The sequence below is a fragment of the Phoca vitulina genome, unplaced genomic scaffold, assembly GCF_004348235.1.
Source record: "Phoca vitulina isolate PV1807 unplaced genomic scaffold, GSC_HSeal_1.0 scaffold20, whole genome shotgun sequence".
NCBI lineage: Eukaryota > Metazoa > Chordata > Mammalia > Carnivora > Phocidae > Phoca > Phoca vitulina.
Window position 1 is genome coordinate 11,898,535 of NW_022589723.1, and position 18,483 is coordinate 11,917,017.

Genomic DNA, 18,483 nt, shown 5'->3' on the forward strand with positions numbered 1-18,483 from the left:
AAAAAGGACATTAGTGGAAAAACTGACAAAATCCTAGTAACGCCTATACCTAAATTAATAGCATATTACCAATGTTAATTTATTAATTTTGATTATTATATCTTGGTTATGTAAGATGTTAATACTAGAGAAACCTGGGTGACAGGTACCTAGGAACTACCTTTGCATCTCTTCCGTGAGCCTCAAATTACTTTAAAATAAAAAGGTAAAAATGTTTGGGACGCCCAGGTGGCTCAGTCAGTTAAGCGTCTGACTCCTGATTTCGGCTCAGGTGATGATCTCAGGGTTGTGAGATCAAGCCCTGTGTTGGGCTTTGCGCTGAGTGTGGAGCCTGCTTAAGATTCTCACTCTCCCTCTCCCTTTGCCTCTCCCCTCCAGCTCATGCATGTGTTCCTCTGAAAAAAAAAAAAAAAGTTAAAAATTTTCATCCCACCGTAAGTCACCTAAATAGGAAAAATACAGAAAAATTCTACTTGTCATAGTAAAGAACAGAAATCTCTCCAAAAGTGGCCTTTAAAAAGGCTTGCATTCATACACTGAACAGTTTTTCTTTTCTTTTTTTTTTTTTTTAAGATTTTATTTATTTATTTGACAGAGAGAGAAACACAGCAAGAGAGGGAACACAAGCAGGGGGAGTGGGAGAGGGAGAAGCAGGCTTCCCGCTGAGCAAAGATCCTGATGTGGGGCTCCATCCCAGGACTCTAGGATCATGACCTGAGCCGAAGGCAGACGCTTAATGACTGAGCCACCCAGGCGCCCCCTGAACAGTTTTTCTATCCTCAAAACTGAACATCATGGCTGGGACATAAAGAACATGAAAACTTTTGTTGAAAAAAGAAATGAATCCCTTTGTAAACATTAGGCCAACTAGTATAGTACGAAGTCTCAAGAAATGAGGTGGATTGAGACCTACTGATTCTCTGAGGTTTTAAACCTTTGAAAGTATAATAAATACGTTTTTTAAAAATTTTAAACTTTTATGTTAAATTTAAGACACAATTACAATATATAGATAAATTATAATAAAGCAAAATGAATGTAGATTCATAACAAATAATCCATGTTGAACTTTAAAAAAATAAAAGTTAGTTATTACAGTAATACAGTAGGTAGAAGCTGTACTGTTGTTATAAGTTTTTTTCTTTCCTTCTTGAATTATTTTTTATATACCTTATGTTATAATAAAACAAATATTAATTTTTCTGTTTCCAAGTGGCAACACGTTAGTTTGAGTTCCAGTATGGTATTTGAAGATGTAAGTAATAACTGGAGATCAAAGGGGGAAACTATGCTCTAAAATAAAAGCTCGATACAAACCGTATGTGAAAAAAATTTCAATTTTGTTATATCACAACAATATCTAAGTCGTAACGTCACTTGCAAAATGTTCCTGAAGAATGCTCATTATTATCTGGCATAGAGCTTCAATCTCTTCCTTTGGAATAGTGGGGTATTCCTATAGCAGGGATACTCAGGGCAAGGATAAAAGGAATGAGAAGAATAATGGCTTCATTACCAGTGAAGCTTGGTTTTCCAACCTGGGAATATTTGTCTTTAGACAAAAAAGGTTTTGCTTGTTTTTGGTTTTGTACAGCTATTATCACATGGCTCTGGGCTGCTAGAAGGATAATTTGGGGGAAAATGGGAGGAGGTAAAATCAGTCTTCATGGAACTTATCATTTATTACCTGGTGATCTTATGAGGAACTAGTTAGGATGGGCAGGGATTTCTGTCCTGTTCATTCATTGATGTATCCTAATGTCTAGAACAGTGTCTGGAACATAGGAACTCAACAAATATTTGTTGAATAAACTTCCATTCCAGTAGAGTTGAAACCAGATCATTTTCATTAAGGAGTTAAAAAATGAAACAGCCTGCATAGATCATTCATTTGAAAAAGTCAGCTATAGAAAGCCAAGAGGGGATGTTGTTAAATACCTATAAAGAAGTGCTTTGGAAACTTTAACGTGCATATGTAACACTTGATTCAATAGGACCCTGAGGATGGGAGCTGTGATCCTGCACTTCCAACAAGTTACCAGATGAAGCCAATTCTGCTGGTCCTCAGATTCACTCTGAGCAAAGCTACTCAAAGATGCTGCTCAATGAGCATCTACTTTGTGAATATCATATGCAAGATTTATTAAATAGTATTTCCTTACTCTGTCTTATTAGGTTTATTGAATTCTGATTACCAGGCTCAATGGATGCTCCAATCCAGATCTGACTTGGCCATTCCTTTCTTGAAATCCTATCTTGGCTCCAAGAACATTACTCTACAATGATTATCCTCTGTCTCTTCAGCTCTTCCCTCTCAGGCTTCTTTTGGACTCCTCTTCCTCCTTCTATCCCTTAAATGTTCCTGTTTTCCAGGTTTCTTTCTCCAACCCTCTTCTGTTTGTATTTAACGGAAATCCTTGGTTATCTCTAATTCTTGATTCTTTTGGGGTTTCTATGTATACAGTCATCTAAAAATAGTATTTCTAGTTTTTCTAATTTATTTATTTATTTATTTATTTATCTGAAGGAGAGAGAGGAAGAGAGCAGGGGGAGGCGCAGAGGGGAGAGAGATCTCAAATGGACTCTGTGCTGAGTATGGAGCCCTACGCAGGGCTAAATCTTAGGACCCTGAGATCATGACCTGAGCCACCGAAATTGAGAGTCAGATGCTTAACTGACTGAACCACCCAGGCGCCCCTCTAGTTTTAATTTCCAAATAAATTTTTGTTGGTTTTTTTTATTGCTATTGTTTTACATTTTTTTTAGTTCAATTGTTATATTAGTTCCAGGTGTACAATATAATGATTTAACAATCTATACATTACTCAGTGCTCATCACAATAAACATACTCTTAATCCCCTTCACCTGTTTTTTTTTTTAAGTCTTAGAAATTGTTTTATTAGCCTCGAAACCAACCGTCTGCGATATTCTGTTTGTAGAGATCCAGATCTTCTTACATCCCAGGCTGATTTCGTGGGTCCTCAGAGTGGTCTGGCAGATATCCAGCTCAATTCCGGGGACTAGTTGGAATAGGGTCCCCTACTCCTCCACCATATTTCCCCCCCTACCTCTCCCCTTCACCTGTTTTACCCATCCCTCTCTTCTTTCCATATAGTCATACCCTATTTCTTATGATAGGATTTTTTTTTCTTACGATAGGATTTTTTTTTTTTTAACGATTTTATTTATTTGTTTGACAGAGAGAACACAAGCAGGGGGGAGCGGCAGACAGAGGCAGAGGGAGAAACAGGCTCCCTGTTTCTGAGGAGCAGGGAGCCCAACGCGGGACTCGATCCCAGGACCCCGGGATCATGACCCGAACCAAAGGCAGACGTTTAACGACTGAGCCACCCAGGCACCCATGATAGGATTTTTAATACATATTATATATTGATATTTATTTTAAAACATTTTTATTTTGTTTCTCATTTTATGGGGAATAACTAAAATGCTTTTCCTTGTAACATAACATTGGTTTTTGGTTTTAGACAATTTTTACTTCAGTCGGTCAGTCGCCCCCAGCTCAGTGTTTTTTATGTATGAATATATATATCTCCTCGTGCATGTTAAACACTCAATAAATGACAGAATGTTTAGTAACAAATATTTGTAAAGACTTGAGTCATCCAACAGTGGAATGGGATCCCTTCTAGATAATAAATCCCCAGTAACTAGAAACGTTAAGCCTCAGTTGGGTACCCCCTTTCAGTGATGTTCTAAAAGGTGTTCCTGATTTGATGGGAGATAAATGAACTCTGAGGTCTCTCTTCTAACACTAAAAATCTATGGGACAGTTACTGATTTGAACATTCCTACATAGTGGAATCACCGCCTGGAGCAATGGCAAGGAAATGGAATAAAGGGACCCTTTTTTAAAAAAAGATTTATTTATTTAGGGGCACCTGGCTCAGTCAGTTAAGCATCTCCCTTCAGCTTAGGTCATGATCCCAGGGTCCTGCTCCCTAATCAGCAGGGAGTCTGCCCTCCCTCTCCCTCTGTCTCCCCGCCCCCCCATGGTCTCTCTCTCTCTCAAATAAATAAAGATTTGAGAGAGAGAGAGAGAGCTCACTTGTGAGTGAGTAGGGGGGACAAGCAGAGGGAGAGAATCTTCTGCCGCTGAGTGAGGAGCCCAACCTAGGGCTGGATCCCATGACCCATGAGATCATGACCTGAGCTGAAAGTGGATGCTCAAATCAAGAGCCAGATGCTGAACCGAGTCACCCAGGCGCCCCCTAAATGGACCTTTTAATCAAATGATGTTTGATTAAAGAGTTTTTTTTTATTTTACTTATTTATTTATTTATTCGAGAGAGAGAGAGAGAGAGAGCACACGTGAATGGCAGGGAGGAGCAGAGGGAGAGGGACAAGGAGACTTTGCGCTGAGTGCTGAGCCCAACAAGGGGCTTGATACCATGACCCTAAGATCATGACCTGAAGAGAAATCAAGAGTCAGAGGCTTAACCAATTGAACCACCCAGGCGCCCTGATGTTTGATGAAAGTTAATGGTGCATAGGAGAAGCAATGTTCATAGAATAGGCAATGGAAACAATAGTTCTCAATTATTTACTGTACAGCTCCTGGGATCTCTTTATCCTCCCACCCCCAGAGGCCTGTACCCATCAGGGAGGGAGACGGTAAAATTAGGACTCTACCAGGAAGTAAAGGTTGCAGGAAGGGTGGGGGTTACAATGACAAAGTCAAGAAAGAAGTGAGATTCAGGAGCTGTAGAAAGAGTAGAAAGGCAAGGACCATGGGCCCCAATGGCACCTGAACTAATTTTTTCAGCCTGACTTTAAACACTTCCATATTCCCTATGTCTCAGAGACAGACCACTAAGTAATTATCAACAGTATTTATTAGACATTTATACTTTGAGTTTTCCATTTCCAACTATTCCTTTCATTAATTTTTGCCAAAGAAATCAAAGCCATCCATTGTCAGCTTTCTTTGTCTTCAAAGTTCATCAGTGCCTGCACTGTAAAGAGACGGGGCTGTGAGGCTACAAAGCTAAGAATATTCAGGACATACAAATGTTTAAAGACTCTGCTTTTCTGGGTTCTAGGCTCCCACACAAATCTTTATGAACCTTTACTTTCATTAAGCCCTATGAGGCAGTACTCTCTGCCATAGATGAATTAACCCAGATTAAAGAAGCTACATTTCTCCTTTTCCTCTCTTTCATCCTGTTTCTACCCAGAGAACAAGTGGGAAGGCAGGACTGAGGACAACTGGAAAGAACAGGATTAACCTTAGGCAACATTATGACGCAGGCAAAGCCTGTCTGTGACATCCTGCTCTAAATTTCATGTTTCACCGTTACAAATTCCTCTGATTGCCCTCCTGTGCCTGCCACACACACATTCCTCTTCCCTCATTGTTATTTTCACATGAAGCTGACAATTAGGTATGAGAAAGACAACACTAATCCCTATTAAATTATAAAAAATGGCCCCTAACTTTTCCAGTTTTTGTATTTTTAGAGGGAGAATTTATTAACGTCAATTCATCTCTCAGTGGTGAAATTTCAAAGGAGCAATTTAGGGGAAATAATTTTGAGCAAGTAGTTTTCCACTTAAATTAACTCTACTATTTAAATAATGTACATACTTCTCTCTGTCTAGGCTGACACTAGAAGGGTCTGAAAGGAAGAAAAGCCTACAATTCATAAACCTCTTTTGGGGCCTGGAAGCAATGGGCACTTGTGAGCTCTCTGCTCACTGTCTGATCCCCGTTGCTATCCAAGTTGAGGATGAGGCCCTACTGCTCAGGTCTGAAGTATGCCCTTCAGAGAGCAGAAACAGGTCCAAAAGGGAGAGCACTGCACAAACCGAGCAAGAGCCCACCTTATACTAACACCCAACACCTGCAATTGGACACTAGTTCCTCTTGGGAAACAAGCTCTCGGACCTCATAGGATTTAGAGGTCTACTGGAGAAGCAAGCTGTCAGTTTCTTTCTAGATTATAAGAAATCAGGACATAAGAATGTGACATACCAAACCAAGGAATTGCCTTTTTAAGTGCGAGGTGGAAATTCAGAAGCTGAAATGCCCAAATAGTGGACACTCTCCTCCTTCTCCCCAGTTATATATGCTAGTCCAATATGTTACTCCAATGTACTTAACCCCTGGTCCCCATGAGTGCCCTGAATCCATACCTGCAAACTGCTGCAACCGCTTACGCTCCTCTAGGTTATACTGAAGTTTTTCTAGCAATTCAAAATATCGGAAGAGTGAATCTCTAGGCCAAACGACACGGTCATCCTGATCCATTTCCATTAGCCCAGGCAGATTCTGGTGCACGTGAGTCTCCCAGTCCAACTGACCTGGAGGGAGGAATGCTTCTTAAAAACATGTCTAGATCTGTGGAAGTTGGATAAGAGCTAATAGATCCTATCATGTGGGAAGGAAAAGCAGGGATGCAAGAGTAAACAGGAATCAGGGAGGGGAAAGGGAACATCACCAAGAGACAACTTTTTACAGTAAGCAAAGACAGCCATGGCCACGCTTACCCAAAGTGAAGCAGAAGTACAGGGGAAATGAAAGAAAGCACCAAGTAAGCAATTAAGACCAGAAAATCAGACTGGTGGAGAAAACTGGGAAGTAGATATAGTGGGAGAGCTCCTATTAAGATTGGGATGTCTCCTGGAGGAGTCTGAATTCAAATGAAAGAAACTCTGCTTACCAATGGAGTCTAAATATCTGGACTCAGAAGAAGAGGAATAGGAGGAAGATGAAGATGAGGAGGAAGAAGAGTAAGAGGAGGAGGAAGAAGATGAGGACTTTTTCGTTTTTGACAAGGAATCTTTTATTTTCGGTGCAGATGTTCTTGAACCCTCCTCGTCAGCACTGTGTTTAGACTCTTCTTCAAAAGCTTTTGATAAGTCCAAAGATTGTCTTTGTTGGCTGGCATCTCTATAAGTGAAAGGAGATATTTTATTCCTTCAAATACATTTATGAGATATGGCTAGTTCTTTCATTACGCCGGCCCTGGCCCTTGCCATCCCCTGAAGCTGGGACTTAAGGTCATGAGGGCCAAACTGCTCCCAAAATTTGAGCTTTTAAGCACTTCCAACTTCAACGATCCTGTGTGGTATATCCCTGTTAGTGCCCCTCACCACATAGCTTCTGTGTTCCATTTTACTCAGGCCCTGCATTCCACACTCCACCTTATTTTGCTAAGTTTTAGCTCCTCGCTCCGTACGTAGCTCTATGCCTGTTACACCACAACTATAGTTTGCCCCCTCAGTTCTATATCTTGAGGGGCCCTGAGGCTCAGCTCTTACCTTTTTATCTTCCCCATCTACAGTCATTCCTTTGGTGATCTCTTCTCCTGAGTTTAAATGTCTTCCAAATGCAAATTTAAACCTCTAGTCCAGATTTCACTCCTCAATCCAGACTTGGATATACAACTTTTACTCACATATCATCACCAGCTGAATGTCTAATAGACATCTCAAATTCAACCCAAACTGAACTCTTTGCCCATCAAACTTCTTCCACTCCCAGCCTTCCCCATCTCAGCTAATCCATCCTTCCAGCTACTCTGGCCAAAACTTTGTGGAGTCATTCTCAACTCTTCTCTTATACTCCATCCAATCAACCAAGAAATCCTATTGATTCTACCTTAAAAATACATCTTTTCTCACTGGTACCACTGTTGTCTGAGCCATCATCACCTCTTGCCTGGATAGCTTTAGCCTTCTAACTCGTCTCTCTGCTTCTTCCCTTGTTCTTCTACAGTGCATCAACACCGCAACCAGAGAAATCCTTCTTCAATGTAAGTCACTTCATGTCACTGCTCTACTCTGCTGCTCTCCATTTCACTCAAAGTGAAAGCCTAAGTCTCTATAATGGCCCTCATAGCCCTACAGGATGAGGTTCCCATTATCTCTCTGACCTCATCTTCTATCACTCTCCCCCACTGGTCACCCTGCTCTAGTCACAGTGGTTTCTTTGATGTTTTTCAAGCACATCAGCTGTTCCCTCTGCCTATGACACTCTTCCCATAGATAGCCACACAGTAATCCCCTCCCATTCTCTAAGTCTTTGTTCAAATGTTACCTTTTCAATGAGGCCATCCTGACTACCTTGTTTAAAAAAATAACCCATCTGCAATCCCCACCCTATATTACAATCCCTTTTCACCTATTCTATTTTTTATTTTTTCATAATGCTTATCATATTCTAATATATTAATTTACTCATTTTATATATTCATTGTTTATTGTCTCTTTCCCCTTGCCGGTATGTAATCTCCATGAGAACAGGCATTATTGCCTATTTTGTTCACTGACACAGTCCAAGCACCTAATGAGTATTCAATATTTATTTCTTGGGGCGCCTGACTGGCTCAGTCAGTAGAGCATGTGACTCGAACTTGGGATCATGAGTTCAAGCCCCATGTTGGGTGTAGAGTTTACTTAATAAAAAAAAGTTTATATAAATAATAATAATTATTTTTTTAAGTAGGCTCCATGCTCAATGTGGGGTTTGAACTCATGACCCCAAGATCAAGAGTCACACATTCTACCAACTGAGCCAGCCAGGTGCCCCCAAAATAATTATTTCTTGAATGGATGAATGAGTTTCTTGTTTCTCCTTCTGCTCTCTTGTCCAGTGCTGAATACTCAGGGTCTAGAATAACATCTGTCTCATAGAAGGTACTTGTATCAATTTCCTATGGCTGCTGTAATAAATTACCAAAAACTTGATAGCTTAAAATAACAGAAACTTATTCTCTCACAATTCTGGAAGACAGAAGTCTGAAATCAAGGTGTCAGCAGGGCCATACTCCCTCTGGAAGCTCTAGGGGAGAAGGTTCCTTGCTTCCTCTAGCTTCTGGCAGTTGCCTAGCATTCATTGGCTTCCAGTTGCATCACTCCAATTCTCCAATTTCTATGTCCATCTTCACATCTTCTCCTCTTCAAGGTCTAGGTCTTCTCCTCTTCTGTCTTTTATAAGGGCCTTTGTCACTGCATTTAGGGCTTACCTGGATAATCCAGGGTGATTGCATCTCAAGATCCTTAACTTAATTGCATTTGCAAATACCCTTCTACCAAATCAAGTCATGTTCACAGATTCCAGGGGGTTAGGACATGGATATTTCTTTTGGGGGGCCACCACTCAACCTACTACAATAAATAGTTATTGAATAAATGGATTATCTCTCAAAGTCAATCTTCATCTTTAGTTTTCCACCCTCTCCTCCTTCACGTTTGTCTATCCCGGTTCACATTTACACTCCTAACCTGGCATCCACTTTGCTTAGGCTTGACCTCATTGCTTCAGGGGACAGGTTTTGTCTCCTGTAAAGCAAAAAACACAGAAGAGTGAAGAGAGTTATACTGATGCAGGAGCGTGGTAAGGAAAAAAGAATTCAGATCATAAAATGAAGAAAACTAAGGAGAACACATTGTAGTAAGAAGGTGAAAAAGAGTGGGAAAGTCCCAACAGCGGATAAAGAATCAGGCAATATTCTAGAGCTGGCGAATTCTCTTTTTTTAAAAAGATTTTATTTATTTGATGGAGAGAGAGAGAGCACAAGCAGAGGAAGCTGCAGACAGAGAGGAAGGGAGAAGTGGGTTCCCCGCTTAGCAGGAGCCCGACGTGGGACTCAATTCCAGGACCCTGGGATCATGACCTGAGCCTAAGGCAGACGCCCAACCAACTGAGCCACCCAGGCGCCCCTAGAGCTGGGGAATTCTAAACCTGGGGCAAATCTTCTGTGGAAAGGAAGGGAAAAACGGGGTCAAGGCCAAGGAGTAGAAAAAGGGAATGAGGTTGGGATACCCTTCAGAACTAAACTTGAGTTTGAAAATGGGGCAGCAGACCTCTGGATAATCTGCCGCTTGAATATGTCGGCTTTATGCTGAACCTCCAGATGTGTCATCTCCTCATTCAGTTCATTCCTGATATTCTGGAAATTAGTAACTGCCCCGAAGGGCCATTAGGAGTTGGGATATAGTGGTAAATAGACCTGGGGAGAGGGCTTGGGTGGGGTGAAACCAAGTGAAATATCCATTCCAGGCCCCAAGCCTTCCTGCTACCTCAGGTTCTCTCTATACATAACCTACCAATCCTAACTTTCACCCTAATTTCTTCCCCGCTACCCCTCACAACCAAGTTTTCCCTCTTCTGTGCTTACCCATCATAGCTACTATAATGTTTCGAAAGATAATGGAACCAAGTAACAACCAAAGGATGACATAGATGCTGCTGAAGGCACGGCTGACTTCGGGCACCTTCCAGGTATCCTGAAGCAGTGCGTACCAATGGTCCATGGTGAAGAGGATGAACACTGTCACTAGGGAATTCAGCAGGTCCCTAGAGAAAAAGGACGTGTGGGTACAGACAGAACAGAGATCTAAATCTCTCAGAAACGTTATTTTTTTACTCTTAAAACAACATAAGAACATTTCTTTGTAGTTTGCTCTGACTTTGGCTTCTATCAATTTTTTAGCTAAGCTTTCTTCAGTTTGCAGTTGTTTTATTAGGTTTTCCTTTATCATGAATAATCCATGAATATCTCTCACTATTCCATTAGTGCCTGGAACATAGTAAGTGCTCAATAAATAGGTACTGGCTGAATTTTTAAAAATTGAATGAATCACCAACTGCATATCTTTTTTTGTAAGTTCATTCTTCACTGTTCTATGGTCTTCACCGAACAGGGGGTTACACATGCACACAAATATTTGGGACTCTCCTAACTCAATACTCTTACAAAGCTACCTGTTAGTCTGTTAGTCTGAGACCTAAGAGGTGCTGACAAGATTGGATTCCAATCTTCTGTTCAGTGTGTAACCCCCACACCTAGACTTTGGGGTAGAACTAGTGACCTGTTTGAGAGTCATAGTAGCATGTGTTGATCACTTACACTGTGTCAAAATCTGTGCTAAGTGCAAAAATGCATTACTTTAATTCCTACACTCTTATGAGGTAGTGCAACTATTATTTTCATTTTTCAAAAGAGGTAACTGAGGCATAGAAACCAGAGCTTAATCACTGGAGTATACTGCTATCTAAAGATGGTTGAGGAGGGGATGTTTAAATTTCAAAACCCAGAGCAAACCTGGAACTAGCCACCCTATCCTCAAAATCAGAGCTAATACTACTCACTATTCCTTTGCTTTCTCTTATTTTCTCCCTATTGTTTTCTATTCCAGTTTCTTACAATAGACTATACTTTCTGTATTACTTACTTTGGACTAGCTTCCCAGTTTCTTGCCCAAACCCTCTCCCCCCACCCACGATTCCCCCAGTCCTGCCTACGAGAAGAACATGTGGTACTTCAGGTCCTGGCGAGTTGAACGGGTGAAATCCTCAAAGAAGTAGACACCAGTCACAGCAAAAATGTAGAAGAAGATGAGCAGCAACATCAAGAGGAAGGTCATGCTCTAGAGGTCATGACCTCGAGTCAGAGCTGGGCCAGACTAGGCTGATTCCACCTACAGCAGAGTCAAGCCCACCCTGGCAATCACCCACCAAAACCCTCACTTCCACTCCCGAGTCCAGTTATCTCTAGACCACAGCAGCTTTCCCCAGCCCTTTCTCATCCAATGACATTTCATAGGGTCCCTTGTTGACCTCTTTGACCCACCCAGACTTGTTTTATGTTAAATTCCAATGTTTATCCACCCTGCCCAGTTGGTTTAGCTGCAACAGTCAAATCACCTTGAGAGCCCTCACCAGGGCCAAAATAATGACTCGAATTTGACGGAATCGTGCAAAGAGTTTGAGAGATCTTAGCACCCGGCAGATCCTCAGCAACTGGAGCCACACAGACTGGCCTGTTACCCCTACCAGCACCACAACCTCAGGAAGCAGGGACTGTGGGAAACACGTAGATTATGAGTAAAATATACCCAAAGCACCCTTGCACAATTACCCCTTTCTTTATCTCATCTTCTTCATAGTTCATTGGGCATTATCTCTTGAACAGCATTCTCTGAGGACTGTTTCCAATTGAGCCTTCCTCTACTAAATTACTTAAACTCTGCACTTCAGTTTGCTCCAACATAAAAAGGGGATAAGCACAGTGCTTATCTCATTGGGTTGTTGTGGAGCTCAAATGAGAAAATACTCGTAAAACACTTAGAACAGTGCCTGGCACTTAGTAAGTGCTTAGTAACTGGTAGATGTTCTTGTTGGGGCTAATGTTGTGGTTAGGTTCTGTCTTGCTCCTAATACCAGCAACTCCTGAAATGACTGACTTCAGTTTTAGAAAAAAAAAAAATCAAAATAATGATGTTCTTCTTGTGATCTAATTAACTTTTCCTGTCATTTTGATTCATCTAGGCTCATTCCTCAACCCACTAAACTAATCCTCAGGATATCTATCCTTACCGATATGGTGACAACAAAGTCAAAGACATTCCAGGCATTCTTCCAGAAGAGGAAAAAGCTGGATATCCACATAAGAAGGATCTCCAAGATGAAAATAAGCAAGATGAACCAAGCTGCCACCTCCAGAGTCAGCTTGAGTGACCACAATTTGGTGTTTGAGGATTCAAGCAATTCTGTGAGAGTAGAGCGAAGGATGAATAAAGGTTAAGGAATTGGGAAGTTGAATGATATAGAATTATCAGAAACTATTATAAACCACAGTTGTGCCCACTGCTATTCCATTTTTCTTTGTTTCTTTTCTTAACATTGATATTTTTTTCAACCTGTGAAATACAGGGGAGGACAGAATTGACCATGAGGGGCACCTGGGTGGCTCAGTCCTTAAGTGTCTGCCTTCAGCTCAGGTCATGATCCCAGGGTCCTGGGATCGAGCCCTGCATCGGGCTCCCTGCTCCGCGGGAAGCCTGCTTCTTCCTCTCCCTCTCCCCCTGCTTGTGTTCCTTCTCTTGCTGTCTCTCTGTCAAATAAATAAAAATTAAAAAAAAAAAAGAAAGAATTGACCATGAAAAATAGCTACAACTCATCTCCTGCTGGTATCAATGTGTCTAACAGCTGCAAGTCACTGCCTTCCCACTCTGGGGTCACACAGTCACCAAGGGATTGCTCTCTTTACTACCACCAATGCTGTCTGCTACAAAAAAAAAAAGAAGAAGAAGCAGCAGCAATGGGCCTTGAGAATAGAATGAAAATGTAGGGCCATGATATGTAAAGTGCTTGATAAGGGAAGTAGGAACAAGAAGCCAGATTCATGAGACATACTGAGTTATAATAAGAAATTATTTGGTTCTTGGGATGCCTGTGTGGCTCAGTGAGTTAAGCGTCTGCCTTAGGCTCAGGTCATGATCTCAGGGTCCTGGGATGGAGTCCCACATCGGGCTCCCTGCTCAGCGGGGAGCCTGTTTCTCCCTCTCCTGCCTGCCACTCTCCCTGCTTGTGCTCTCTTTCTCTCTCTCTGGCAAATAATTAAATAAAATCTTTTTTAAAAAATTATTTGGTTCTTTATTTGTTAGTTTTAAAAAATTTCCCATTCTTCTCTAAACTGATTTTGTCCTGCAAAGCAAATTAAATCCTATACATTCTCCCTAAAACCCTATTATCTGCTAATTGCTATTCCTCAACTTATTGCCTTCATTTTTCACCCTCTTCATTTCTTTTATGCATTTAATGGATGTATACCATGCTGTAGGAAAAAAAAAAATGAAATCAAAATAGGCTTAAAAGCTAAATAATAATTTAATAGTTTGCCTTTGAAACAGAACAATCTGAGAGCCTCCAAATGCACTATGACTGATATCCTTGGCAGTTAATGGAGATTAGAAGAACATATTCAATCACTCTGAACAACACAAACTGCTGTCAATTTTGACACTTAAACAGTTTGAAATTGTAACTGTTTTTTGGCTGGTTATATCCATAATATTAAATTTAAAAATATATACTACAAAAAAATAAAAAAATAAAAACATATAATACATAAAATATATTTGATCCCCACACCAAAAATATATAATGTCATTTAAAAATTCATTTGTGCACAAATCATGTATTTTTTTTAAAAAATGATGAGAGAGAAAAGAAAGAAGATTTGGCTCATTATATCCACAATGAAGTAAGGAACACCAATGCTATATAAAGTTTTTGATCAGATGAATGCAATTTATAGAATCTGATGAAGTTCATCTTGAGATAAACTTGCAGAATTATTCATATATAGCACATCAAGATATCTCTAGAACCTCAAAATCAATGTAAAAAATTATAATGACGTTATACATGTTTTTTTTGTTGTTGGAAATAAGGACTATTCACACTTGCAATGTGTTATTTTCAGAAAATGGATTGCAAATGAGTCAAATCTTCTTTCTTTTCTCCCTCTCATCATTTGGAAACAAAATGTGAAAATTATAAAAATAAGCCAAATTGATGTTTAAAATGAAAAGTAGAATTACCAATATCATTGTGAAAGTAGATTTTTTTCTTTTTTATACCCTAACACGTAATTAAATTTCCACCTACACCTTAATATATAATATGTACTTAACATATACTACATAATGTTGTAAACCTGAAATTAATGTTATATGTCAATTATATCTCAATTTTTAAAAAAGAACAAAAACTTAAATTAAAAAGCATATAATACATAAAATAAATATATTTGATCCCTGAGCCAAACAATATATTAACGGCCTTTAAAAATTCATTTATGAGCAAATCATATATTTACTTTAAAAACAGCATGAATCAGGGGCGCCTGGGTGGCTCAGTTGGTTAAGCCACTGCCTTCGGCTCAGGTCATGATCCTGGAGTCCTGGGATCGAGTCCCGCATCGGGCTCCCTGCTCAGCGGGGAGCCTGCTTCGCCCTCTGACCCTCCCCCCTCTCATGCTCACTCTCTCTATCTCATTCTCTCTCTCAAATAAATAAATAAAATTAAAAAAAAAAAAAAAATTTAAAAAAACAGCATGAATCACTTACAAAATGGCAAAAGTAAAAATGTGCTAAAAATTATATTATACACATTAAAATAAAATATTTAATAATATGCTAGTCTAAAATATTACTTCTACTTCAACTTGCTTCTTTATACCATATAAAACTAATGGAATGATTAAACTCCTAAGGAGGTTTTCAAGTTTATAGCTGTATTACTGGGAAACAAAATCACAAGACCAAAAAGATCGGGGATGGGGCGCCTGGGTGGCTCAGTTGGTTAAACGTCTGACTCTTGATTTCGGCTCAGGTTATGATCTCAGGGTCATGAGAAGGAGCCCCGTGTCAGGCCCTGGGCTGGGCTTGGAGCCTGCTTAAGATTCTCTCTCCTCTCTCCCTCTGCCGGCCGGCACCCCCCCCCCCAAGTATGTGTACACTCTTTAAAAGAAAAAAAAAAAAGATTAGGGAGCTTTGATCTAGAGAACTGTTTGTTAATTACTATTTTTTTCCCTATCTGTAACAACATTCTCTATGATCTGGAAAATTGTTTTTTTAAAAGCCTAAACAGTCTTAATATTTATCACATGAATTAGTCTGTTCAAAGAAATCTGTTAGTCACAAATTCTTTGCCTTTGCAAAATCCCTCCTGCCTTTCTACCATGAGAATGTACCTAATAAGATACAATTTTGCTGAACTTGCCAGATAATTTCCATTCAAGCAATCCACCTATTCTGTGACACAGTGATCATGTTTCATATTCAACTGTTTTACCAACTAGAATGGTTAGTGCTATTCTATTTTGATTTGTCCATTAGATCCAGGAAATCCTGTATATTTATTGCTGTTTACTTTATTCCAAGGCTTAAGACTATACCCTTAACACCACAAGGCAAATACATGCCAGTTATCATACAAGAAATAGGAAATGTGGGTGACTTAGCTCAAAATCCTCACCACAATGGGGAGAAAATAAAATACTTCCAAGGTATAGGGGTACCTGGGTACCTCAGCTGGTTAAGCTTCTGACTCTCGATCAGGTCATGATCTCAGGGTTGTGAGATCAAGCCCTGCACTGAGCTGCAAGTCGGGCTCCACGCTGGGTGTGGAGCCTACTTAAGATTTTCTCTCTCTTCCTCTTCCTCTGCCTCTCCCGTCTACACATGTGTGCACACTCTCTAAAAAAAAAATAAATACCTCAAAGTATATAGTATACTGTAGTGGGTTAGTGATATCAAGAATTGTTGTATATTTAAATATCTTTGACCTGATTGCATTAAAAGACTATTATAAAGTAGGAAAATTCCCCGAAACAATGAGGATGAAACAAGGAAGTCCTTTTCATCATTTCGGAGCAGTTTGTTTGAGATGATAATCAAATGAGCTCATTGATTTTCCAGATTTTTTTGCTTTTAATACATTTCATATAATTTAGGACTGATTTTAGAATCATTTACTCTTTAAGTCATTTTTTGGCTCATCTAATATTTTAGTTGTATCTAGCTTTATATACTTTGTGAGCTTTCTTATTTGTACTTAATATTTAACATACTTGTAAAAAATGTAAGTGTTGCATCACTCACCGATAGGCACCAATATCTCTAATACAAAAGGCTAATTTAAACAACTATTAAACTGACACAGAAATGTAACTGGTCTTTACATCTTTGGTTTCCCATGAGTCTATTACACTATAAGTGTCTAGACTACTTTATATCTACCACTCTCTTGAGAGCCCTCCATATATTTCCATGTCTTAGCAGTTGCACAAATCTTACTATGGGGGACTTAATGTAATTGTCCCTATCACAATTCAAGTAACAGTCAAAAATAAAAAAATGATCAATTTATAGGAAAAATGACCCATAGCCACTTCCTCTTCCATTCAATGTCAGTTCTCACCTATTTCAACCATCAGTACAATTGTATTCAAAAAGATGAGAAAGATGATGAAATTTGTGAAGAGAGGACCTGTTTTCTTTTAAGGAAACATACGGAGTGGAATTCTTTCTTATACAGGTGAAATAATAAGGGCAAAAATAGAACCAGTGAGGATCAGAAGAAAATGGAGTTTGGAAATGGGAAAATAAGTCTTCAGGCAGATGATGAGGCAAGAGAGACAGTAAAGGCATGGGATAAAAATGAGGGGCACGAAAGGATACACTCAAGGACCCATCCAGCCCACAAGGAAAGAGGTGGCCTCTGACTGCAGCGCACTCGAAGCCTGCTCATCAGCCTCCGGCCATGTGTAATTCGTTCTACATGTCGAGGCTTTATGGAGAAGCGCACAAGCTGGTGTTGATCTCCCAACATAACCTTCTTCTGACCGGAAGGATCTACACCAAAAATTAAAAGGGGACAGTGGATAAATATAAAGAGAAATCCCTGGGGGATAGGAAGAACAGGCAGGACCAGGGCAGGGATACTGGTTACATAATAGGTCCCCTAGTGCAGAGGCTTGCCTTGTTGTTCTTTCTCACAGCAGTTAACATTAGTTTGGAATAAGAGCTAATATATCACTTATGACCAACACTGTCCATGCCTAAGAATAAAGGCAGCAGGTTCAATCCTCGAAGTTTTCAGTGTCTTTCGTAGAAACTTCCAAGTCAGCCAGGGCTAGTAGTTATCCTAAGCCTAAAAGTGAGGGGCATGGGTTCTATCTCCTGGGTTCAAAGAGCCTTATTTTGATTTATCAAGTTTGATATCATTTACAAACTAGCAACCAAGCCAATCTTCCCTGAATTTTTCACCCTTAAAATAGTCTCTCTGCTTTCTACTCTTTGGAGGGTGTGGTGAGGAGTCTTAAATTTATGCTAGTTAAGAAACAGGCTGCTGACCAACTATCTCTCGGATAGTGTGTCGTGGCACAGCTTGGCTCAAGCCTTGCAGATGCTCGATGAGAGAGAAAGTATCAATGAGACGTGAACGAATGGCATCAGCTCGGGGCAGTTGCACGTGTCCTCTTGGGTGATTGGTGGCCATGTCTGTTAAAATAATGGAAAAACCAAGTTATCATTTCATTCTTGGAGAGGCACCAAAGATTAGAAGTTTATTTCCCCTTCTCCCACCCTCTTTGCCCTTAAAGAAGTCAAACACATTGTACCAAGACTCAAAGTTTTTTGAAACAAAAGGAGCTAAGAGTCGTAAGAGAGACACTGCGCAGTAGACTAAGTGGCCAGGCACCTTCACTTGTGTGACAGCGTTTCTAATTCAAAGTAGCAGCCACAGGGCAGGAGTCCCGGGGCTGGACAAAGAGGAAATCGGAGCAGCACCTGGACCTGAGGTAATTGGGCAGTGCAATGAGGAGGGGCAGTGGGAGGACTTAGGGCTGCCTCCGAAAGACAAACCAAGAGGAACTGGACTGATTGCAGCAGCCTGACATTTGGAAAACGTGTCCCGTCCCAACTCTGTCCCTCGGGTGCAGGCTCCACCTCTCAATTCCCGCTTCTGGGCCTCACCTCAGCCGAGGCTCTCTTCCGCCCACTCAGCCCTGACTTCACGTCTCCGCCTCCGGCTCTGGCGCCCCCAGAACTCAGCTCTCCCTACGAAAGATGAGCTCAGGGTCGGCTCCCAGCTCCGCGGCGCCCCATTTCTAGCTCGGCCCCGCCCCACTCCACCACACTTGCTCCCTGGCTTCCGGCTCGCC

General features: G+C 40.5%; 1 protein-coding gene across 1 annotated transcript; it reads right to left on the reverse strand.

Annotated features, from left to right (window-relative positions):
* Positions 1-4,939: 4,939 nt before the first annotated feature.
* CATSPER2 (cation channel sperm associated 2) lies at positions 4,940-18,427 on the reverse strand. Its single transcript, XM_032417556.1, has 13 exons — positions 18,296-18,427; positions 17,675-17,821; positions 17,000-17,173; positions 16,740-16,808; positions 12,348-12,520; positions 11,676-11,831; positions 11,274-11,398; positions 10,147-10,325; positions 9,833-9,932; positions 9,251-9,307; positions 6,685-6,914; positions 6,158-6,325; positions 4,940-4,977 (listed from the first exon to the last, which is right to left on the reverse strand). The coding sequence occupies exons 2-13, from the start codon at positions 17,817-17,819 to the stop codon at positions 4,940-4,942; spliced, it is 1,614 nt and encodes a 537-aa protein (XP_032273447.1). The 5' UTR covers positions 17,820-17,821; positions 18,296-18,427.
* Positions 18,428-18,483: the final 56 nt, after the last annotated feature.